The 26,344-nt window shown below is 41.0% G+C and overlaps 1 protein-coding gene across 2 annotated transcripts; it reads left to right on the top strand.

Annotated features, from left to right (window-relative positions):
• LOC115792293 (hexokinase-2-like) lies at nucleotides 1-26,344 on the top strand. Of its 2 annotated transcripts, XM_030746759.1 has the most exons (12): nucleotides 1-45; nucleotides 202-247; nucleotides 10,033-10,149; nucleotides 17,978-18,140; nucleotides 19,398-19,546; nucleotides 19,627-19,746; nucleotides 20,415-20,510; nucleotides 21,593-21,692; nucleotides 22,799-22,982; nucleotides 23,201-23,356; nucleotides 23,437-23,670; nucleotides 25,052-26,344. In XM_030746759.1, the coding sequence occupies exons 3-12, from the start codon at nucleotides 10,033-10,035 to the stop codon at nucleotides 25,251-25,253; spliced, it is 1,521 nt and encodes a 506-aa protein (XP_030602619.1). In that variant the 5' UTR covers nucleotides 1-45; nucleotides 202-247; the 3' UTR covers nucleotides 25,254-26,344. The 2 variants fall into 2 exon arrangements, with proteins under 2 accessions (XP_030602619.1, XP_030602620.1); XM_030746760.1 differs by lacking the exons at nucleotides 1-45; nucleotides 202-247 and adding an exon at nucleotides 9,671-9,813.

Here is a 26,344-nt window from a genome sequence, read left to right on the forward strand (position 1 = left end):
CACCTGTGACACTGCGCCTCGATTCTCTGGAGAACCTCCTCTCAGGTGCAGGTTTTTCTTTTTCTTTTTTCAGATTGGTACCACCGCACGTAAACCTGAACCGGAGCCACCGGGAGGGCGTTATGTTGTGACATGAAGTGGGTGTAAACGTTTCCCAAAATGACCTCTCTCACACTTTCTCGCTGCGTCTCATTCATTCAGGAAGTTCACGGCTGTGAGTTTGAGGCGCGCGGCGCAGGACGCAAAGGTGAGTTTGTTTTACTTCACTGTATATGATTTTTACGCAGACGCAGAGGACGAACTGTTTCAGACCCGTTTAGCAGGCATATTATGAGGATGAAGATGCTTTCAGAAGTGTCACGATCAGTGTGGATGTGTGGTTGATAATTTCACTGCCCATCCTCACTGCTTCTTTTATTCAGGGACCTCCGGCCACCTGGTAAAGGACCCCCGAGCCTCTGCTTTTACACGTGCCAAGTTTAAAAGAAAAAAAAAAAAAAAAAAAAAAAAAAAGATGAAACTTGAGCTCTCTGACAGTTTTTGTAGACCTCGGGATCTTTTGTTTCGTCATAACTAGTCTGGCTTGTTTCATGTTACCTTCAGGCACATTCAGAGACGAGATGTTATTTTACTTATTTGTTGCATTTCATGTGTCAAATTTATCTGCCCTTTCAGGGTCACTTTTCGTGATGATGTAGTTATTTCATAATAAAAGACCTGAGTTCAGATAAAACAGAAAACCTTGAGACACTGATGAGACTCACCTGGGAAAAAAATGGGGTGTGGCTGAAATATTTACATGAGGTGGAAAAACAGTTCCAGGTTTACCTGGATGCACTTAACCCTCCACGTGCACTTTAAGTCTTTAACTCATCAGCAGGCTCGCTCCACCCCAAACCTCAACAAAACCCTAAACCACAGCTTCTCAGAGGTCACAGATGTCACAACTTCAGTAATCCCTGCTCTAGTGTAACTCTCTGCTCTGGTGGGACTTAAAACGATTACAGGTAGCTATAAACCATAAACCATCAGCCAATCACACAGCAGCAGCTCAGTGCATTTAGACATAGATGTTGGAAGATGCTCAAGAATGAGGAAGATGGGCGGTTTGAGTATTTCAGAAGCCAATGATCTGTTGGGATTTTCCCACACAGCCATCTCTATGGTTTACAGAGAACATCTGCAAAAGAGAAAATGTCCAGTGAGCGGCAGTTCTCTGGGAGAAAATGTCTTGTTGATGTCTGAGGTCAGAGGAGAATGGCCAGAGTGCTTCAAGCTGATAGGAAAGCAACAGTAACTCAAACAACCACTCATTGCAACCAAGGTATACAGAAGAGCATCTCTGAATCCAACAGGTTGAACCATGAAGCAGATGGGCCACAGCAGCAGAAGACCACACTGGGTGCCACTCCTGTCAGCTAAGAACAGGAAACTGAGGCTACGATTCACATGGACTCACTAAAACTGGACAGCAGAAGACTAGAAAAGTATGACCACAGTGGACCCATCCTCTGATGGCTGCTTCCAGCAGGATAACATGCCATGTCACAAAACTCAAATCATCTCAAACTGGTTTCTAGAACATGAGTTCACTGCACTCAGTCCAACAGAGCACCTTTGGGATGTAGTCAAACAGGAGATCGACATCATGAATGCAGCTGACAAATCTGCAGCAGCTGTGTGATGCTATCATGTCAACATGGACCAAAACTTTGAGGAATGTTTCCAGCAACTTGGTAAATCTGTGCCATGAAGAATTAAAGCAATTCTGAAGGCAAATGGGGGTCCAGCTCAGTACTAACAAGGTATACCTAATAAAGTGGAAGATGAGTGTATAAAAAGCTGAATATAATACAATAAAGTGGTTCTATAAAACCAAATAGCTCAAATTAATGTTAATCTCTTACTAAATGCACTCAGTCTGAATTAACTGAGGGATTTTTAAACTCAAAACTAAAACTGTCGACTTTCCTGCATTTAAAACAATAATTTTATTATCATGAATTAGAGTAAAATAAATCCTCTTTTGGGAGATATATGAAAGTTTACTGTAAGCACCACCGCATCGCCATGAAAATGAGCAAAAACTGCACAAAACAATAACCCGGTCATGATTTCTGTGAGCGTTGCTTGCATCATCATAAATCATCAAAAAAAGGGGAAAACTGCTGTGATTGAGTGGTTTCATGTGCTTTCTTTCTTGGATTTCCTGCTTTAATTCAGGTCAGGTTGCATTTATTATTAGAGTCCTTCAGTCAATCAGATGACTCAAAGTTGAAGAAGCTCTTCAGGTTCCTTTAAACATCTGTGCTGACATGTTCAGGTTACGGCTGCCAGCTGTTTTCAAGCCTCAGGTGTGCTTTGTTGACACTTCAGGTAGTAAAACGGAACCTTGACGCGGACGTGTATAATAACAGGTCATATGCAAACATATGACCTGTTATTATACACGTCCGCTTTAGATCAGCTGGAGGCTGTGAAGAAATTCTTGTTCCTCTTTTGTGTGTCAGTTGCTGCACCTTCCTTTTTTCTGGGTTTTTAAATGTGCATCTAACAGCATTTAGAGTCACGTGATCTTTGCTTAAAAAGCCTGTGTGGTCATTTTTTTAGTAGCATTTACTTTCATTTCCCTTCATAGAAAAATTAACAAATTGTGGATCTTTTCATGAGTTTCATACACTGAAGACACATTGGCACAGATGTTTCATTAAAGGGAACCCGCTTATTTTTATAGCTATATTTTCTACGACAGCAGCTTTATATGTTTTCTGCAAAAGCTTTTGTGTTTCAGTGGGTCAAACAGACAAAAATTGGATGTCCCTGTTATTGTTAACTGCATCAATAAACCTCATCGTTCCACCAATGTGGTTACGTCTCTGACAACCCTAACCCTAATGCTTTAATTTCATTGTCTGCTGATTCCCAAGACTTGGAAGACCAATTTTAAAAAATTCTGACATCAGAGGTTTAGGGTCATCACTGATGAAGATGATTTAGACCTCAGAGGGTTAATATAAAGACCAAAAGGAAAAACAAAAAAACGTTTTTGTTTCTGTCTTCTGCTGGAAGAACTTAAGTGGTTTCTGGCAGTTGCTGTGAAATCGATGGCTAACATCTAGAGGCTGGTCAGTGACCGCTGGTAACCTCCGGCCACTAGGAAAGGATGTGTATTCCCCAACAGGTTGGTGAGTGGTTGCTTGTTCATGCTAGCTGAAATTGGTCATGAAGAGGTGCTGCACTGAAAACCTTGTTGCGATTACTTTGGTCAGTAAGTAGCAGGTTGCCGTGGTCGGCCATAGTTTGCATAGAAGAAGCTGACCCCTCTCACCAACTGGTTTAAAACTAAAGATAAAAAAAACAAAAAAACAATGGCTTCCCAAAGGTGCTGGCTGAGTTGTTCCACTATAATGTCATTTAGCATAAAACACATTTTAATTTGATGGAGTTTGTTCAGCTTTGCATTTATTGGACATAAACTAAACCATCTGGCAAACTAAAATGCTGACCTGAGGATTAGATGGTATACCAAAGCAAGGATCTTCATGGATGAATATCTGAACCTTGATGATCGTCCATCCAATAATTCTGAAGACATTTGAATCTAATCTAAAGTTAATAAACCAGTAAAAAAAAAAAAAAAATTGCTGGTAGCACAGGTGGAAATGTCCAGATTGCCAAAGTCAGCCAGAAAAAGTGTTTCAGAACCATAAATGTTTATACCAATTTTCATGCCAATCCATTGATTAGGTGTTGAAATATTTTACTGCATAGTTTACATTGCAAGTCAAAGGATCATGAAATCTGTAAAGCACCTGGAGAGGTGTTTCAGTTTAGGCAAAATGACCAATACTCCAATCAGCTACAACAATACAGGCAGATTAATGCTTCTAGCCCAGCCCTGCAGGTTCAGCCATAATTCATCTGCCAAAATCAATTTAAGAGTTTGAAGGTAATACTGATTAAGGGAATCCATATGCAGCAAATTAAATATATGAACATCATACTGAGCTTCAATTACTGTTTGAAAACATCTATGAAATAAGCTACTTCAGCTCGTTATTACTGCCAATGCCAAATTATTAGTGTTCTATAATTTTATTAAAAGTATTATTGCCTGTGTACGTGGATTTCCAGAAGGGAAAAAAGTAAAGTCAGAGTAGGTAAGTTAAGGTTCAAATACAGTTCTTTATTGTACATATGTTTACATTTTAGGGGTATTATTTCTGGTGATTAACTCAGTTATTTGCACAGTGAGACAAAGTTGTGAAAGAGTCTCTTTTATGAGCCAGAAAATGAAACCTTTGAGACTTTAGAGATTCACATCGAAATGCTTCCGTTTTTCTGGTGTCCCATTTTAGCCTTTTAGCAGTAAATGCTACAAAACAGAGACATTTACCTCAGGAAGTTCATAACAGGCCAGTTTGGGTTTTTTCCTTCCTGAGGTATGGAGAAGAAAAGCTGTGGCCCAGCCATCAAGGCGTTGATATAGCTGTGGTTTGGGAGGATCATTACACATCTACTCAGGTGTTACTGGCAGTCGGTTTGGTTGGGCACCGCTCAGATGAGCGCAGGATGCCTGATGCTGTTATCTGTGGTGTTGACTCCTGGGAAAATTAGTATCCTGTAGCCACTAGCGGAACAAATCAGAGCCGGGCCGGGGGCGAGGCAAATGACCGGGCCCTTTATACCCAAATAATAAACATCATTTTACAACATACACATGCCCAGAACAGTGGGAATGTGTATGTTATGAAGTGCCACTCATCTTAGCTTAGTCCGTAAAAATGCTCCACTTAAGGCCTTTAAGGCCGTTTCACACCGGATGCGTTGCGTAAAAACGACATGAAATTCCGAATCTTTCGGATGTGAACCTGTCGTGTAACCTACATACACACCGGACCCGCTGTGTTTTTGCGAATAAATCGCCCTCATAAAACGCACTGTGAAAGAAAGGAAGTCGACATCAAGCGATGGTGTAATGAGGCCCTGATGTTTCTAAACAAGAGAAGGAAGAAACAGATTCTGGGTTCCTCCAACTCATAAGAAAGCAGCAGCAGGGGGAGTTGGAATGCAGGAGTTGAAGCTGCATCACGGACGCTTTCGCGCATATTTCAGGATGTCAGTGGGACAGTTTGAGCTCTTGTTGGCAGAGTTGGGATCACATGTGAGGAGGCAGAGGATAATATCAGAGAGCCGACTGACCCGGAGCAGCGTGTAGCTGTGTGTCTGAGAGAAAATATTATGATTTTATTGTTCCCACATCCAGTGGCGCAAAAAGGGGCTATGCACTATATGCAATGCATAGGGGCGCCGCACAAGAGGGGGGCGCCAAAACGATGTGGGAAAATATTTCTCTAGTTGCATTTTCTGTATTTAACAGCTGTGCATATGACATGATCAATAACAGAGGCGCTGCGCTGATTAGGCGCCCCTGCGCTCCTTCACCTCCCCTCCTCCTGTCCCATTTAAAGACAGTCGGTAAATTATGTCATAGAAGTCGTGTATTTTATAAGTCCATGAATAAGTGATCTGCACACATGAACACAGTAAACGTTGAGAGGATGCGGATGGTGCGTTTTGTGTGTGTGTGTGTGTGTGTGTGTGTGTGTGTGTGTGTGTGTGTGTGTGTGTGTGTGTGTGTGTGTGTGTGTGTGTGTGTGTAGTGTTCTAGCTAGCGGTTGATCGCAAGGCGCCGCGCCAGGCTGAGACGCTTCACTTTCGGAGCTCTGCTGTCTCTGCATTTAGCAAACAGGATTTATTTAAATCAGTAAAATGAATTTGAATGGCCAGAATACAGCAGCTTTTTTCCTCAACACATTAAATAGAATATAAAATTATATTATTCTTTAAAAATCACATTAGGAAAAATGAATAAATTTCAAACTGATGAAAAGTTGGAAATTTTTCAGGTAAAAACTGTAATGTGAATTTCTGCACTTCACAGTCGGAAAAACGCTGCATAAACTGCGCAGTGTGTCCAGTTTATCAGCAAATAGCGCAGCTGCAAACACAGCGGTGGAGACAAGTTATCACGCGGTCCAGTCCCCAAAGTTGCAGGGACGCATTATGATGCTTCATGAGAAAAGCCGACTCTCAGCCACCTTTCATCCCGGAGCCCTGCTGAGGCTTTTCCTTCACTTTCTGTGAACTGACAGATTTCCTCAGGCAGCTCATCGCACCTGTGTAATAAGGCGCGCCACCAAATTCAGAAAGTAATTACTCCAGAAAAGACTGAAACTGCCTCTTACAAAGTTCCCTGTCTGTGTTTCGGTGTTTATGACGCGTTCTGTCTTCAGGACTTTACTGCGCAGCGTTTCCTGCTGTGTGACGCAGTGATGCACTGTCAGCTCACCTGTGCAGGTCTCCTCTTCATCTTTTCCGTATCTGTCCCACCAATCCGCTCTTTCCCCGCAGCTCAAGTGAGGAAAAGAGACAGATGGTTTACCTCCGATGTCAGCGTTCAGGTCTTTTGCCTCCCACCTGTTTGGAAAATCCCTGTTTTCCACTTTTCGTTTGGTCATTTTTTGGGGAGTCAGGCAGCTTAAATGTCACTGTAAAAAGTGCTGATCGATGTTTTATCCGCTGATCACTGATCAATCGGCAATGGGGAAAACGGGTTAGCGCACAGTTCTTGGCCTGCCGGCAGCTGTTGCAGTGCGTGGAATTTGTAGTATAAGTGGTGGGAGCACATTTTCCCACGGCCTATTAATAATAACTATATGAAATCATCTTGCTGGCCGTATAAAATTAGATCGTGGGCCGGAAGTAGCCCGCAGACCTTGAGTCTGACACATGTGACAGAGAAAAACTGCAGTACGGAAGTTAAAATGTGCAGATGAATTGTTAGTACGAAAAATTATTTCTTATCCGATTACTTGATTAATTGATGGAATAATCGATACAATACTCGATTCTGAAAATAATCGATAGCTGTGTTCAGAAAGCCATAGTCAAACATTAGTTTTCAGCACCAGTGGAGCTGTGAAAGGCCTTCAAGAAAAATGACATGAACCTCGAGAAATGTAACTACAGGTTCACAAAGACTGTGATTACGCTTTAGATGTGCTTTCTGGTTACATGTGTAGGCCCCTTCACTCAATTAACAAGCAGGAGCAGCTTTTAGCGGTTAGTATTAGCTTGCTAATTAGCATTACCACCCTCGCTCCTGGGGGGGCGCCTAAAAATGTGTCCGCATACACCTCAGAAAGTATATAGCTGCGCCCCTGCCCACATCACTGTATATTCAGTACATCGGTGCGCGTTTTGAGCTATGACCTCACATGTTGCTAAATGCAGCAGCTCTGATTGGTCAGACCTGTTTGTTCAGAAAAATCGAACTTGATCCGAAAAAATAAATGCTGCAAATTCGTCCGGTGAAATGACGAGGTTGGTGTGAACGGCTGCATTAAGAACAATGTTTTTAACGCACGAAACATTCGCACGGAATTTATGCGTCCGGTCCTTTACACACCGGACGCACAAACAGGACTGACCAATCAGAGCGCTGCATTTAGCAACATGCGAGTTCATAGCTCAAAACGCGCACCGATGTACTGAATATACAGTGACGTGGGAACAGTAAACTCATACTATTTTCTCTCAGACACACAGCTACACGCTGTTCTGAGTCAGTCGGCTTTCTGAAATTATCCTCTGCCTCCTCACATGTGATCCCAACTCTGCCATCAACAACTGCCCACTGACATCCTGAAGTATGCGCGAAAGCATCCGTGATGCAGCTTCAACTCCTGGATCAAACCATGAAACTCTCCCTGCTGCTGCTTTCTTATGAGTTGGAGGAACCCAGAATCTGTTTCTTCCTTCTCTTGTTTAGAAACATCAGGGCCTCATTACATCATCGCTTGATGTCGACTTCCTTTCTTTCACAGTGCGTTTTATGAGGGAGATTTATTAGCAAAAACGCAGCGCGTCCGGTGTGTATATAGGTTACACGACAGGTTCACATCCGAAAGGTTCGGAATTTCATGTCGTTTTTACGCAACGCATCCGGTGTGAAACGGCCTTTAGAGTGAAAATAAAGCCAGTCATGCAGTCCAACATCTTATTCAATATTTTACACCTACTACATCACTAAAGTCAGTCGGTCTTGTAAAGTTTTGAGCAACCATGACTCAGTCCTGACTGTGGCAACCTTTAAAACCCCCGTGTAAAACATGAATGATGGGTGATGTATAGTGGGTTGTATGCTGTGCACATTGAGCCATGCATATTGCGATATAATCAAGACAGGGCCCTCCCTCTCCACCTCGCCTCGGACGTGACAGAGGCCTGGCTACCTGAAATCTTATTCTCCTCTCCTCTCTCCCATCCGGGCCCCTGCTAGCCCCGGGCCGGGGTCGTGCCGCCCTCCCAGCCCCTCCAGAAGCTCCGCCCCTGCCTGTAGCTGCCACTCAAAATCTTTGATATACAGCTTTTAAAAAGCTCATAAGGGAAACAGGAAGTTTGTTGTGATTGGCACATGTTTGCTTCTGTGCCGTTACTGAGATTAAAGGCCCTTTCACACCGGACGCGTAAATTCCGTGCGAATGTTTCGTGCGTTAAAAATATTTTTCGGACTCTCCTGTTCTTAATGCAGCCGTTCACACCGACCGCGTCATTTCACAGGACGAATTTGCGGCATTTATTTTTTCGGATCAAGTTCGATTTTTCTGACTTTCGCAAGCGAACAAACAGGACTGACCAATCAGAGGGCTGCATTTAGCAGCATGTGAGGTCATAGCTCAAAACGCGCACCGATGTACTGAATATACAGTGATGTGGGAACAATAAAATCATAATATTTTACCTCAGACACACAGCTACACGCTGCTCCGGGTCAGTCGGCTCTGATATTATCCTCTGCCTCCTCACATGTGATCCCAACTCTGCCAACAAGAGCTCAAACTGTCCCACTGACATCCTGAAGTATGCGCGAAAGCATCCGTGATGCAGCTTCAACTCCGGGATCAAACCATGAAACTCTCCCTGCTGCTGCTTTCTTATGAGTTGGAGGAACCCATAAACTCTTTTTCTTCCTTCTCTTGTTTAGAAAAATCACAACCTGATTACATCATCGTTTGATGTCGGCTTCCTTTCTTTCACAGTGCGTTTTATGAGGGCAACTTAGTCGCAAAAACGCAGCGCGTCCGGTGTGTATATAGGTTACACGACAGGTTCGCATCCGAAAGATTCGGAATTTCATGTCGTTTTTACGCAACGCATCCGGTGTGAAACGGCCTTTAGAGTGAAAATAAAGCCAGTCATGCAGTCCAACATCTTATTCAATATTTTACACCTACTACATCACTAAAGTCAGTCGGTCTTGTAAAGTTTTGAGCAACCATGACTCAGTCCTGACTGTGGCAACCTTTAAAACCCCCGTGTAAAACATGAATGATGGGTGATGTATAGTGGGTTGTATACTGTGCACACTGAGCCATGCATATTGCGATATAATCAAGACAGGGCCCTCCTTCTCCACCTCGCCTCGGACGTGACAGAGGCCTGGCTACCTGAAATCTTATTCTCCTCTCCTCTCTCCCATCCGGGCCCCTGCTAGCCCCGGGCCGGGGTCGTGCCGCCCTCCCAGCCCCTCCAGAAGCTCCGCCCCTGCCTGTAGCTGCCACTCAAAATCTTTGATATACAGCTTTTAAAAAGCTCATAAGGGAAACAGGAAGTTTGTTGTGATTGGCACATGTTTGCTTCTGTGCCGTTACTGAGATGAAGAGTTGCTAGTTGTAGTTTTTACAGCGTGGACTTTTTCTCTTTACACCGGCTTCCCATTTGTCATATATTTGACTTTAAAATTGGACGGTAGGTTTCAAAAAGAGTTGAAGAGCTGAAAAATATCATGCTCCTTTTGAACCTTCTACGTCTCTGAGGGGGTTCAGGCTGTACCTACTCGAGCAAACCCGGAAGACATCGCATTATTTTTATTTTTCTTCTCTTATTTGAATCTTTTCATGTTCTCTTTGTCCTGATAATTTAACCCAATCAGCTTCATTCGTGACCCTTTAACCCTTTTTTGTCCAGATGAGCAGCACTGAAGCAAAAGGCGAGAGTAACATTCAGAATCCCAGGAAAGCCAGAATGAGCGGCGACACCGCGACCCTGCACCTGGATGGCATCCCTCCAGACGTGCTCAGTAAGGTATGTGTCACCTGAGAAGAAAATGTGATTTTTTTTTGTTGTTGTTTTTCTTGTATATGAGCTACAGACAGTATTAGATAAACACCACAGGACATCCTGATATATGTTTACAGTGTTCACTGTTTTATTTTTGTATGGTGTCATGCTAATTAACAATTAACTAATTAACAATGAACTAATTAACAAGCATTAAAATGTTTCTGTGCAGATACAATACCAATGAAACCTGCTGTCTCGGTTATTAACAACAGTTATAACATATCTTTAAAATAAATATTACCATGAAACTTTCTGCATGGTTTCCTCAGTCTTATATCCTCCGTGGGTTTAGGTTTTTACTGCACTGATCAAAGGGGCAAAAATCTAAATTTTCTGAGCTTTTCAAGGTTACAGAATAAAAAAGAATGATCTGAATTTAAACACATGCAGTATTAAGTATTTTATTGGATAAAGCTTGAAACCTGCCAAAGTTTATATGGGAGTTCATCTGTTAGTGATACTAGAGGAAAATTCAGAGGATAAATGAAGTCACATTTTTGGTGAAAAATGATGTCTTTCCCATGGACAGAGGTGCATGGCTCAGTTAAGCTGAGCATCAGCCTTCTGGGCTGAAAAATTACACCAACGCTCTCAGCATCGCTGGAGGCTAGCTACAAAGGCCCCCAGCACTCAGACAGCCTGGTCTCTGTGGACAGTTTCTCCTGTCATAACTGTGGAGTTTCTCTCTGAACTTCTTCATCAAATAATTACCTCCACCAAGGAGGCCACATTGTTGGTAGGGTTTGCATGCGTTCATGTCAATCTGTCTGTAAACAACTGCTCAAAAAGTCTCGAATGAATTCTAATAAAACTATGTGGGGTCAAATTAACAATCCATTAAAATTTGCCTTACATCTGCCAAGATCTTAATGATTTTCAAAATATGCACAAAAACAGGGCTGATGTGTTAAAACCTTCAGAAATCACAAGAAAACCAACATTCCCATCTGTCTGTGTGGCTAACAGTAATACAATAATATTCACACAAAGACACAAAACAGTCATTCCATGGACACAAACACAGTGGGATTATATTATAAGCACAGATTACAAAGAACAGTCATAATAAAAATACAGTAAGTAGCTGGTAGAAGTCACGCAGACTGGAGCTGCAGTGTATCAGTCGTATAGTCATGTCACCATTATGGTTTGATGACCCTGACACAGAGATCAGGAATAAACACTCAGCCTGCTGCTGGGAGGATCCACAGGTTGAGAAATCACTTCATTTTTTTTTGTCTGATTCATGCAGGGGCAGCCAGTCAGAGTTTCACAGAGACTCCAGTCATGACTTTATTTCCTTTATTTTCCAAGCAAAGATTTGTAGATTTCAGCTGCAAGTTCACCAAGGAGAAGTCACAGCCCAAACTCCTTATTTTCAGAAAACCTCCTACTCATTTGTGTTTGTGACAAGCAGCACCATCGCATTGATTTTAGTGAAATTCAGGGAGGGATTTGTCTCTGAAGGCTTCCATGATCATCACAAAAGACCGTCAACAAGCTCAAAGGTTTGAGTCCATGTTCAGATGCTGGCAGCTCTCAGATGACTGTTTTTATACCTGATCCCTGACAACAATAAGCAAAACAAACCAAACATGACTAAACTAATATTAAAACCCATTTTTTCCCAGATTTGTGAGTGTGTGTGTTCGGTAAAACACCATTGAAACCTTTGAGATTAAAATACTGTGTGTTACAGATGCAGTAAAAGGAGGATGGAAATAATCAGTGAGTAAAGTTTAAGTTCACCCTCTGAAATATCCTTAACGGAAGAAAAATCAAAGTGCTCACCAGATAAGTTGCAAACAATTATCATTCTCTTCATTACTCACTTAGAATTGCATAAGATTTAATAATTTTTTCCTTATAAAGTCTTTTGAATTGATTTATTGTAGAACATTTTTTTTAGTTCATCATCCAAACTGTTCCATAATTTTACTCCATGAACAGAAATGCACATTTGTTTTAAAGTAGTACGCACGGATGTTACTCATAAAATCATACTTCCTCCTGTTGTTTCTATCACTTGAGTTTAAAACAAAGAACTTTTGTAAATTAATTGGCAATAGCCTCTTTCTGGCTTTAAACATAACTAATAGCATCTTTAAATTGGCCAAGTCTCTTAATTTTAAAATATTTGATTGAATAAACAATTTATTAGTATGTTCTATAGCATTCACATTAAAAACATTAATTTAAAAAACATCACATTTAACAGCACAAACTCTGCTATAAAGAAATGTAGACTTTATGTCAGAGAATAAAAAATAGCATAAATTCACCCACACGAGTCACAGCAGCCTGTGATCCAGCCCTGCATAGGATGGATGGATGGATGGATGGATGGAGTCTGAGTGACACAGCAGTATGACCACTGAGTGGTTCAGGAGGTCTGTGGTGGGAGCTGGAAGTAGGCTGTAACCATAACGGTAGTTGTGTTTTCTTTGCTGCTGTTTTATTGGCTGAACATTATTATTATTTTTTGTTTGTTTGTTTTTGATTGGCTGACTCACACAGCACCTTATGGTATGGTGTTCCTCTAACAACCTCACCCTCAAACACAGAGAAGACCAAAGAGCTCATTGTAGACTACAGGAAACACAGACGCACTCCTGTCCAGATCAGCGGAGCTGAGGTACAGCGTGTCTCTAGCTTCAAGTTTTTGGCTGTTCACATCTCTGAGGATCTTTTTTGAACTTTCAACTCTTGTCTGGTCAAAAAGGCACAGCGGTGCCTTTACTTCTTGAGGAAACTCAAGGACCATCTATCCCCTCACATACTTACAAACTTTTACCGCTGCACAATTGAGAGTGTTCTGACTAACTGTGTGACAGTGTGTTATGGAAGCTCCACTGTGGAAAGAAGGCCCTGCAAAAGGTGGTCAAGACCACTCAGCGCATCATAGGCACACCTGTCATCAGTAACCTTCGCTACCAACACTGTTTGCAGAGAGCACGCAGCATCATCAGGGACTCTCCTCACACAAGCCACACACTATATAACAGGGATCCTCAAATCCAGGCCTCGAGGTCCAGTGTCCTGCAGGTTTTAGATGTGTCCCTGATCCAACACACATGAATCAAATGGCTGAATTACCTCCTCAGTATGCAGTCAAGTTCTCCAGAGTCCTGCTAATGACTTCTATATTTGACTCAGGTGTGCTGAAGCAGAGACACATCTAAAAATTGCAGGACACCGGCCCTCGAGGCCTGGACTTGAGTAGCCCTGCTATATAACCTCCTGTCCTATATATATCTATCTATATATCTATATATATATATATATATATAGATATATATATAGATAGCTAGATATATATATATATATATATATATATATATATATATATATATATATATATATATATATATATATATAGCCTCTCGCCCTATGACAGCTGGGATAGACTCCAGCCCCCCCGCGACCCTGAACAGGATAAGCGGAAGCGAATGGATGGATGGATATATATATATATTTACTTATTTTTTTTGCATTTTTGGCCACAGCAGCTTTTGTTAGCAGTGGAGAGAGACCACATACTTTTTTTAACTTTTGCACTCTAATTGCACAGTTTTCATATTTGCAGAGTGCTACTATTGGCACTTCTGGTAGATGTTAACTGCATTTAAGCTACAGTGTAAGCAGGAAAAGCCGATGCTTGCAATTCCTTCTGTGTTAAGATAATTTTCTAATATAGTTAATGCTCATAAAAATTGGTGATGTAGCCCTTGTATAAGCCTTCAAACTGTATAGAAAGCAAAAACATGGTCTCAGCTCCAGCTCAGGTCAGCTTATTAAATGCCATCAATTTTCAAGAAAAGCCCGGAGTTACTTTTTGATGATTAGCAAAAATTTCAGAATTAGGTCATTTGTTTTCAAAATAAAAGCCTTCTGCTAGTTAGGAGCTTGCATGATGCTGAATTTTCAAAATAAAAGCGATATGATATAACATTTACAGTAGAAGTATCAGCTGCTATCTGCTTTCAGTTTTTTTTTTTTAGCCAACCTATTTACCTCCAACTTTTTAGCAGCAAGCCACAGATCAAGGCCGGCACCAGGGACTGTTGTCAACTACAAGTTGTCCAGAAACTGTGTTGTCTACTTATTATCATATTTTATTCTTTCTCAACACTTATCATCCCCCACAGCATTTGTTGTAGAGACACTGTTTTTGCACCAGATTGACCGACTCAGCATTTAGAGGTACCTTTTTCTGGCATGTGTTTTACAGTTTTATGTAATTAGATTTTTTTTTTTTTTAAGTTCTCTAAATCTTTTGCTATTCAGGTAAATGGCTGTTCTACAGTAGACCAATTAACCAGAGTGGAAGAAGCAGAAAATTTCTCCCAAAAGTTTCTGTTTCTAACTTGTTGCAGAGACCCAAATTTTCACTCTACACTCATCATTTTAGAACTGAATTGTAGGAAAATTCACCTTCTTTCAAACAGCGTCGTTCTCAAAGCCAGCTGATGCACCCTTTTTTGAGCCGTTGGCATTCAAGTGAGAGGAGTGGCCTCTAACTGCCTCATAGAGACCCATTATATTTATCATTATGTGATAAAGGATTTCTGGAGAACAAAGTAAAATAAACTCTTTGGGGCTCTGATTGGTTGTAATTTTAGAACCACTTTTAAAGCAGGTTTACTGAAACTGAGGCTGTGACTCATTGTTTGGGAATATATTAATGCACAGAATGAATTTACAAAGAATGACACCAAACAGGTTTAACACAGGGATCCCCTGCCACACACACACACACACACACACACACACACACACTTTTATCAAATGTCTGTTTTTCCAGACTTGAAACACACACCCTGCTCACATCAGGATTCAAATATCACAGTTTCAGGATACAAGGACACTTTATCTGATGAACAACAAATGGCACAAAGACTCTGACAGCCTCCTAATGGTGGACCGGTATCAGTTTTTAAAAAATGTCAGATTAGCAGGACAATTTGTCATGTTTGCTGCTGTAGTAGGCAAGGCAGAGGACCTCAAAACTGGACTCACGAGACACAACTGAGTCAAAAATTAAACATTTATTTCTGAACTCAGGTGATACAAAATACTGGATGGGAGTCCAACACAAACTAAACTCAAAACACTCAACTCACAGGCACACAGCAGGAGAGCAAACAGCTACGCAACAAGAAATGCAAAGACTAAATACACAAAGGCATAATGAGGGGAGTGGAAACAGGTGAGGGGCACAGCTGAACACAATTGCACAGGGGAAACTAAACACAAAATACAAGGAACACGAGACTGTCAAAATAAAACAGGAAGTGACCAACCATAACACACAGACTTAACACATGGAAACCTGACACAGACGAATCTAAACATGACCAAAACAGAAACCTAAAAACACACAGGGAAACACAAGGATGTCAAACTAAACACAAGACATGACACCGGAGGGAAAACACCTAAACACAGACCATGGGAACACATGAGGGAAACAGGAGCTAACACAGATCACTAAACAGAAAACAATGATAAACTAGGATCCTAATTCATAACTAAACAACACAACTCAAAGAACATAAGGCGCACAGGATCATGACAGAGTTTCAAAATAAAAGCTGTAAATTTTAAAATAAGAGTCCCTATTTAATGTTAAAAGATAACAATGATGCTGAGAAATACGTCATATTTTCAATATGAATGTTTTCAGTTCTAAGAATTTTTTACAGGCTGTTTCAAGGTGTCACAATTTCAACAGATGGTGTTAAGCAGTAACTCAATCCCTGCGCAATTTCTCCAGAAATTGCATAGTTTAGTTTCTTTCTTTTTTTAAAGTTTTGTGAAATCAGCTTCAAACTGTGCCAATTTTTAAGTTTTGCAAGAGAAAAAATAAGGCAGATCCTGTTACAGTGTAACAGGTTAGTGAAAAAATAGCCATCCAATAACTGTAAGTTAATCAGAAATATTTAAACTGTGAAAGATTTTTAAATTTGTCAGATTTTTTTTTTTTAAATGAAGGAACTGAGTTGCCTAAATATTTTTTTAATTTTGTTAACTTTTTATAGGCATCAGCTCCATCAGAAACAACAAAATAAACAAGCTTTTCTAAATCTCACTTGGACAAACAGTTTCTGTTTTTAGCCGTTTTCGAGATGCCCAAATGATGATTCATTTCTTCTCTTTTGCAGCTGAAATGTAAATCTTTATGTAGTTTATAATGTCCTACTCTAAAAACTGTTCATTGTGTCACAGTGTGTATATTTGGTTGAAGGGGTGTGTGAGTGCAGCTAATCCTTCATTATTTCATTTTCCCGTCCATGTCACAATGACCTCCTCCTGTTTGCATGCCCGCCTGGTGCTGATAGCTGCCTTTAAAAGATAAAAACTAATTCCAGCTTTTAATCAGTCAGAGGACAAATGTGAGCACAGTATGATTACTGACAGCTTAATAGAAAGCAGTGAGAGGGCAGGAAATCAGAATAATTGATCAGAAATAATAAAGATTGTTTTGCAGGCTCACCTGCAGCCTTGTGCCCTTCATAGAGATATATCAAAGGTATCTGCATAAGCATTTAAAAATTGTCTTGTAGTTTCAAACAGTTTTACAAAGAAGTGTTTTAAAGTCTTGACTTAAGAAAAAAAAATCCCACTTGAGTAACGATTTGTGGTTGTGGTGAAGTGAGAGCTGACTGTGACGGCGAAACTGCTGATTTTCTGTTCGATCTACATTCCTGCCGTCACCTACAAGCTGCAGGTAGTGGCTGAAAGAACGAGATCGTGGATACGAGTGGCCGAAATGAGCTTCCCCTGAAGGGTTTCCAGGCTCAGCCAGAGAGATGGATGAGGAGCTCAGTCATTCAGGAGCAGCTCAGAGTAGAGCCCCTACTCCACAACATCAAAAGGAGCCAACTAGGACAGTTCAGCATCTGACTAGGATGCCTCCTGGACGCCTCCTTGGTGAGGTGTTTTAGGCACGTTCAACTGGGAGGAAATCCCGGGGCAGACCCAGACATGCTGGAGAGATTATGTCTCTTGGCTGGTTTAGGAACACCTCACTGTCTCCCAAAAGAGCTGGAGGTGGCCGGGGAGAGGGAGGTCTGGGCATCCCTGCTTAGACTGCTGCCCCCATGACCCGGATAAGCGGCAGAAAAAATGGATGAACAGATTTTTGTACTGATGTCTTGTGTTACTCATCCTCTGTATTGCCAGTTAACAGTCATTTTCTCTTCCACTTTCTATGCAGAGTGCCCTGCCCAACTGGCAGTGGCCCTTTTTTATATTTAATCGGACTTACTGGTTAAAAATATCTGAACTGATTTGTTTTAGAATTAAATTACATTTTAAGTATATAAAAGTGCTCATTATATGCAGAGTTTTCAACAATTCAGTTTAATTCTATTTTATTTTTATAGCATCAAATCACAACAAACAGTCGCCTCAGGGTGCTTTATAAGCATGAATGTTGGTTGTGTTGACAACACATTGTTATATTGCCACATATATTTCATTGATTTTAATATGATTTTGAAGTGTGTAGTATCCATTCATTTTTTCATTTTTTTTTTTTTTAAGCCTAGTTATTATTTCAGTGCACTTAAATTTTTTTTAGCTTGGTATTAAAAAATGCTGCAGTAGTCTTGTTCTGCAAAGTTTGGGGAAACGCTGCCATCTTGTGGTTAAACAATATAATTGCTTCACTGTTTTGGTTTCCCTCAAAGTCATGTTTTCTCCATGTGGACGGTATTAACACCCATTAACGCCCTCATGTCTGAATCTTCAGGCTGTTCATGTGACGCACTGCCTTCCTCTGCAGGTGGAGAAGTACCTGGAGCCTTTCCAACTCTCTCTGGAGATGCTGCAGGAGGTTTCTGCTCGACTCAGGAAGGATCTGATCCGAGGTTTAGGGAAACATTCACATCACAAGGCACCCGTCAAGATGCTGCCCACCTTCGTCAGGGCCACGCCTGATGGGACAGGTAAAGACATTTTCAGATGAATGTCAAACTTTGAAACTTTCTTTTAAAAAATGAAGCTATGCAACCTATAAAGAATTATGTGATTTACCCTCCAATAGTCCTTATTAGTTAGCCTGTTTGTTATCATCTATAATATTTTTCCTCACATTTATAAAGTTTTTTTCATTAACTTTCACACATAGTCATATCACATGATGTGTGGAGCAGCTCAGTGCAGTCCAGATGTGGCCTAATAATTAAGCTGTGTGGCACTTGTTGATTTTTTTCTCTTAAAAATAAGACTGTGTGCTCATTTATGACTTTAAACTCACTTCAGGATTTAACTTCAGGATTTAACAGGGAGTCAATGAAGAGAAACCAATATGGGAGAAAGATGAGCTTTTATAGTTGCTGTTACCACTCCCTCTGATGTTTCAGATCAAATGAAGACTTTTTAAGGAACTATTAGAACTGCCTGATATCAGTGAGTTACAGTGCTCCAGCCTAGAAGTAATAAATGCATGAACTGTTTTTTCAGCATCACTCTGAGATGGGATGTTTCTAATTTTAGTGATACTGTGCAGATAAAAGAAAGCAGTCCTACATATTTGTGTTACGTGTGCACCGAAGGACGAATGACTCAGAAATTCCTCACAGTGCTGCTGGAGACACGCATTAGGGTTGGGTTTTTATATCAATACAGAGATTAATGATTCAAAGTCCATTTGAAAAATATCATCTTCTTGTTTATGCTGTGTATGTGGCTACAGCAGAACTGGTGGTGTGGCTGAGCCCAAACGGCTGTGAGAGGGAAACTGTTCATAAGTCTCAGAGTTTAAAATGACTTGTAGTGAGGTCAGTCAGCTGGTGGCTGGATGTGAACAGGCTCTGATAATATTTCCAGTCTGTATCTGCACTGCAGCCATGATAAAAAGTCTCCGAGCTGCATTCACTGGTTTCTGTGCACACGGAGCAGTCACTTCATGGACTGCTGTGGCGTCTCAGGCATTGTTGTTGGCTGTTGTCTGAAGCCTGAAAGAAGTGCACAAACTCAGGGCTTTATTTATTTATGGTATTCTCCTGAATTAATGCCCAACCTAAAAGTCAAAGATGAGACACTAAATCACAACTCTTTGCAGTAACTTAAATTGTCAAAGACATATGCAGGAAACTAAAAGAATTGTAGCATAAGTGCATTATACATGCTGTAATAACCATTTAATTGATGACTTTCTGAAACTAAATCTTCATCGTGTGATCGGTTGCTCCTCCTGGCAGAGAAAGGCGACTTCTTGGCGTTGGATCTGGGAGGAACAAACTTCCGAGTGCTTCATGTCCGTGTGGAGGAAGAGGAGCAGAGAGTCCTAAAGATGAACAGTCAGATCTGTGCCATCCCGAAGGAAATCATGTTGGGAACCGGAGAACAGGTGACACAAATACACTCAAACTAAAAACAAAGGAAATGTAAAGTGCAAGTCCCAAAATTAACATGCGTCTGTTTGTGCAGCTATTTGACCACATCGCCACCTGTCTCGGAGAGTTCCTCGAGTCTCAGAAGCTGAAGGGGCAAACTCTTCCTCTGGGCTTCACCTTCTCCTTCCCCTGTGAACAGCTAGGAATTGACAAGGTCTCTATGGCGCTCTCTCTCTCTCTCTCTCTTTCTCTCTTTCTCACACACACACACACACACACACACACACACACACACACACACAGACATGCACACACACAAACACACTAAATACACAACAGCCAGCTGAGTGTTTTGACTGTTTGATGGGAAGGCAGCAACGTTTTAAACGCGGTTTAGGGGAGCTTTTAGAAGGAAACAAAATGACAGACACCCACAAAGAGACAAACATTGACAGAAAATGACCACTGAGGGACAAAGAGTGATCACAAAGACACAGAAAATGACCACAGAGCACAGAAGACATCCACAAAGAAACAAATAGTGACTACAAGGAGACAGAGACAAATATATAACTAAAGAGACACAGAAACCAACCCCACAGAGACAGAAAGCTAAAACACGGATGTAAGAAGTCAAAACTACCCCACCCCCAAAAAAACATCACTAAGAGAGACCCCAGACTCTTCCCCTGGGTTTCCTCACCTCATCCTAGAAAGAACTCAGCAGTTCCTGAAAGCAGACCTTTCTGTGTTCAGTGTCTGAGGTGAAGTCAATATCCATATATCCATATCACTAAACTTGAAGATGAAAGCTGAGTAAGATCGGTTAGAATTCTTACTGATGTCGCCGATAACTTCTGCAAATTGTGTTTTTCTGCACAGAGCATCCTGATCCGCTGGACCAAAGGCTTCAACTGCTCCGGCGTGGAGGGGAAAGATGTGGTGAAGTTACTGAAAGAGGCCATTCACAGGAGAGGGGTCAGTCCAAAACACTCCCAGAAATCACATTCATGCATTTTTCCTCTGGCCTGTGGAGCTGTTTATCTGTCTGCATTATTTTGGTGTGAAATGCAAAGACATTTTTCCAGCAGCAAGCTGCAACTCAGTAATCCACTATACAGAGAGCGGAACGGTCTTAAGCAGGTCTCCCTGTTCTGGCTGAATTTGTTTTGGCTCACTCAGGCAATAACTACAGCTCGTATACCAGCTATGAGTGAAGTAAAGATGGTTCTCTCAGAGTTACACAGCTCCTATTTAACATCCTTTGTAGTGAATATACAGTTAGGTTTTGGACAATAACACATTTTTTCTAATGTTTTGCCTCTGTACATCTACCACAGGGTATTTTAAATCAAACAAGATGTGACTGAAGTGCAGACTTTCAGTTTTAATTCAAGGGGTTTAACAGGAATTTTACATTAACTGTTTATACACAGTCCCCCATTTTTAGAGGGCAAACTAACATAAGTTTAAATATAAGGATTGTTTTAATTTCTAGTCAATATCTGCCTGAAGTCTTGAACCCATGGACTCCTAATTGCTGCCTTGATATGCTCTGCTGGGCCTTTTCTGCAGCTGCCTTCTATTCCTGCTTGTTTGTGGATCTCTCTGCATTCAGTATTTAATACCTGAAAAGCTGCTCTACTGGGTTGAGATCAGGCGACTGAAGAATATCCCATTTCTTTGTCTTATTAGGCATGAGACAAAACTATTCAATTCAGTTTTATTTATTTAGCACCAAATCACAACAAACAGTCGCCTCAAGGTGCAAAACTACAAAAAAATTTGGGCCATTGTCTAAAAAGATATGGGCCTAATTGAATGAGAAGAAAATCAGTAGTATCAAGTGCTGACCTGCTGACAAAATATTTTATGTCAAATTTTAGGCTTCATATTTGAATGCGTTTAGTCCAGCGATTCTTTCCATTTCATCTCTCTGTGAATGCTGCAGATTAAAAGCGTTGCGGCACTTTCTTTATTTCTTTGTGTAGGCAGGTTATTTGGCATACAGATTATGAATAGGAGAGATATAAATGCACGTCTGTCTGTCTTCTCTGCAGGACTATGATATCGGCTCAGTTGCCATGGTGAATGACACAGTGGGAACAATGATGAGCTGCGGCTACAGGGACCAGAACTGTGAGATCGGCATGATCGTTGGTAACCATAGTTTCAATAAGTAAAGAGCTCCAGGATGTCCTCAGATAAACCTCACATCTGTCTGACTGAGCTGTGTTTTCCTGCATCCCCCAAACACATTGACAAGATGATGAGTAGCCAGTTTGTTCACAGATCATAGATTTAATATTGGATGGCTACTAACATTCACAGCAAAGACATAAAAGCAGATATATGTAAACACAAAACAGCCACAAAGAGAAGCAAAACAACCACAGAAGAAAAATGATCCCTAAAGAGACACAGGCCAATCACAAAAAGGCAGGAACTACACAAACATGAAACTCAACCAAAACAATACAAACAGACAAAAATGACCAAAATCTGTGTCATTTGCTTGGACTTATTTTTGCATTAAAGTCTTACTTTTTATGAAAGATGGACACAGCCTCTGGTTTTTAAAAATGGAAGTTCACTCTTCTTAATCACCAGCAGGGGGTGAATCCCCTGGTTTCACAAAGAAGACTTATTAAGTAGAAGTCTATGAGAAAATGGCCCTTTGCCTCCTTTACTCTGGGACCTCAGAAAACTTTTTGCTCTCAATCACTATTTCAAGTCTCACTGAAGACAACATGATGCTTATTTTCTAAGTTATCCCAGACGAGCCCCCAAATGTACTTGAACAACAGAAAATGATGTCACAGTACTTACATCCATGTTTTATACAGTTACAGGAACTGTTGTCTGGGCTAGATGCAGCCTGAGTGTCACAACACACCTGACATCTGGCCCACTAAGGTGGACATGTGGTTCGGCTGAGACAGCTACACTCACCCTGAGGCAACGCTGTCAGTCAGGGCCTGATGTGGCCCACAAAAAAACTGTAGATGTGGGCCAGACATTCATTGCTGTCTCTATAGCACCTATATTTTATTTTTATAATTTATTTATTTTATGTTAAATAACCAATTTCTTTGGCAACTCTGAGATACAAAACACAAGTCATTGACAAGTGAATAGTGTACTTAAAGAATCTCAAATTTACTCCCTTTTTTGCTCAGATTTTGGTCTCTGCCACCACCCGAGGGATATACTGACTCTTTTAACCTGCCAAACTGTTTAATCTAAGCAGTGTTGTCCCTCTGCAGGTACAGGAACCAATGCCTGCTACATGGAGGAGATGAAGCACGTGAAGCGTGTGGAGGGCGAGGACGGAAGGATGTGCATCAACACAGAGTGGGGCGGCTTTGGAGACGATGGCTCCTTGAATGACATTGTGACGGAGTTTGACGTGGAGGTGGACAAGACATCTATCAACCCCGGCATCCACATGTACGTATCACAGTCATTCAGAATCATAGCAGGTCCCCCTGAAAATATACCTGAGATTTCATAGAACCAGCTTCAGATAAATCTTTGATGAAACTTCTACTCAAAAAAAAAAAAAATAACTCCACACCAATTAATTATCTGGCCACCAGAGAGTAGCAGAAAGTAGCTGATGAATGTTCTGGAGAGTTTCTTTCCTGATTATGGGTGTTCTCCTGTAGCTTTGAGAAGATGATCAGCGGCATGTATTTGGGAGAAATTGTTCGGCTGGTGTTAGTGAAGATGACCAAGGACCAGCTGCTGTTTAAAGGACAGATGTCAGAAGCGTTGAGGACCCCAGAACAATTTGAGACAAAGTTAATCTCCGAGATTGAAGAGTGAGTCTTTTGCTTTTTCCTTGTTTCATATGGTCTTTCTTAGTCTTCATTATTTGACTACTTTCTTGTTTGCTCCTTAGGCCTTACAGTGGTTTGGATAACACCAAGAAGATTCTGACTACATTGGGTCTTGATTGGGAGCCGGTCGACGCCTGCGTGGTGCGTCTGGTCTGCGACACTATCTCCTCACGCTCCGCCCGTCTCTGTGCCGCTGCCCTGGCAACCCTTACCAACCGCATTCGTACCAACCGCAAACTGGACCATCTGAAGACCACTGTCGGGGTGGACGGGACAGTGTACAGAAAGCACCCCACGTAAGAGGCACTTTGTGATCAGACCAAAGATGTTTCCACACTTAACCAAATTTCATTTAGTTTACTGATCATATCTGCTATCCAGTAAGTTCACCAATTTAAGTAACCAGGCTTTTTTTAAATTAAGAAATCACAATATATAACATATTTAATACTTTTATAGTAACAGAACGGTACACCAATTTACACCAGTACACCAGTGGAAGAAGTAAAATTGATTGATACCAAACACAAGATTAGAACTTATATTTGCTTAATGCTACCCTTTTGATGCTATTAGTCACTATCCTAGATGCTAGTCACTAGCGCAGCAACACTAGCCACATCCTGGTGGTTAAACGGGCATCCACACAGGAAGTGATGTGGCACCAGAGACCATAGAAAGCAGGGTTGAGGTCAGGACTTTGGGAAGTGCCATTCCAGAAACTTAATGTCAGCCTGCTTTATCCATTCCAAAACCAGTCTGATGTGTGTTTGGGATCATTATCGTGTTGGAACACCCAACTGTGTCCAAGTTCCACCACATCCACTCTGAGCAATGTACCAATACATCTGGGGAGCAAAACAGCCCCAGAGCATGATGATGCCACTACCAGTTGGTACAGTGTGCTTTGAAAGCCTCACCTTTACTCCTCCATACATTTGTTTGACTCTTCTTCCAGACCTTGGCGAAGTGATGATACGTCTTATTAACTTGTATTTACGTACACTTGTTTGAACTGATGATCTTGGTTTCTGTAGTTGTTTAGAAATGAATGGTGGCCCTGAAAGGTCAAACACACTGCAACTTAAGAAAACACCAGCAAATAGAAAAATGCTGAAAAAGCACACAAAAGACAACGGAAATAGAAAAACACAGTGGAAGCTAAATGAAATACAACCTTCCCAGCTTGTGTAAATCTACAGTTCTCCTTCTTAGAGCTTCACTGAGTTCCTTGGACTTTCCCATAGTTCTGAGTATTGGTTAATCCAATGAGTGCTGTCAAACAAAGCCTTTCTGGCAAAGCGAAACTACCAGTTGTAGTCAATTATGATCACTAATCAGAAATTAATAGGCTTTGGCACTGTCAAATTAAAAGACACTGTAAAACCTTCAGCACCACTTATTTAAGTGAGTATACAGTATGTATATATTTGAGCCTGTGTGGATCAGAGGAAATCCCAAATAAATTCAAATTTGTACGCCCAAATTCTTGTTTTTTTAAAGTCCTTAAAGATGTATGCTGTACAATCATTTCACTCTGGAAAAAGAACAGTTCAGAGAGCTCATTAAAAACACAAAATTGCCATGAAATTCATGGCCATGAAGAGTGGATGGAAACTACTTTTACTGTAATCCCAGGTCATTAAACACCTCCCTCTCTCGCCTTCCTTTCTCCAGTTTCAGCATTGAACTCCAGAAGGCGGTGTGCCTCCTCGCCCCCCAGTGTGACATCACCTTTCTCGTCTCGGAGGACGGCAGCGGGAAGGGCGCTGCCATGGTAACGGCTGTGGCACAGAGGCTGACTCGTCAGTCCCGGCTGTTAGAGGAGAGTGACGGTGAGGACGATGACGAGGAGGAGGAGGAGGAGGAGGATCAATAACGTATTTTTGACCATTGATGCAATATTCAATGCAACTGCACCTGTGCATATAATGTAAACAGAGGTGGAGGAAATCCTGTGATATTTTATTGTATTGAGTTTCTTTTTTTTAAGCAGAAAATGTATTAATCTGAGTAAAGTGCAGAAAGTAATATAAAGTAATAAACTGATATATTGAGGTTTCAAAAAGAGAAAATTTTAACACATTTATAGTTCACTGTGTAAAATTTGATTTCCATCAGGGATTCTATAAAAACTTATTTATTTATTAATAAGGGTTTAAGGGGGCTCTGGGGTGGCAATACTCCCTGAAAATGAGTTGCCCCTGCCCCCAAAATAGTGTTGTTATATCACTGCAGCAATGGGTGGAAATTACAGGGGAGGGGGTGGGACAAAGGGGCCCAGATCCCCTTTTTCTAGCTAAAAACAGTGTTTTTGGCCTCTGTGCATCACTGTACGTATAACTAAATGGTGTTACATAATAATAAGCACTGAAAGCTCCTGTGCTAATTATATAACAGTATAATTTAAAGTTATAAAAGGTGGATAGTGGCAGCAGAGGCACATTCACAGGCCCAAGTGCTGCATCTGTGTGTAGATGATGTTGATCATGAGACCGTTTTCTCAGTATTCAGAGATGATGTAGAGCAGACTAAAGGGCAGAAATGGGAACAGTTCAAAACTTTTTAATCGGCACATCCAGCGGTAAACAGCAGAAAGGAGACTGGAATAAATAATTTGGCTTATTTATTTTCCTAAAATGTGAATAAATCTAAAATGTGAATAAATCTAAAATGTACGATGAGATCTTCTCTGAGAATGATTGTTTGTTTCTGTGGTGAGTGCACTGTGCTTCCAACGGTCTGAATAATTATCTGGTACCGTCAGCTGTCAAAGGTAAAAGATGTGATGCAGAAAAGAAGAAGAGGAAGATGTTTAGTAAAATGTATTTTTAAGGTGCCGAAAATCCTCCTTCTGTTTTTGTTTTTTGTTTTTGTTTTTTAAAATGGGGAATAAAGGGTTAATGTACGGCAAACTACAGAAGAAGAGCTGCAGTGTGCTGTAATAAATAAAACTGTTAAATTGTCCAA

Source organism: Archocentrus centrarchus, chromosome 14, assembly GCF_007364275.1.
Source record: "Archocentrus centrarchus isolate MPI-CPG fArcCen1 chromosome 14, fArcCen1, whole genome shotgun sequence".
NCBI classification, from domain to species: Eukaryota; Metazoa; Chordata; class Actinopteri; order Cichliformes; family Cichlidae; genus Archocentrus; species Archocentrus centrarchus.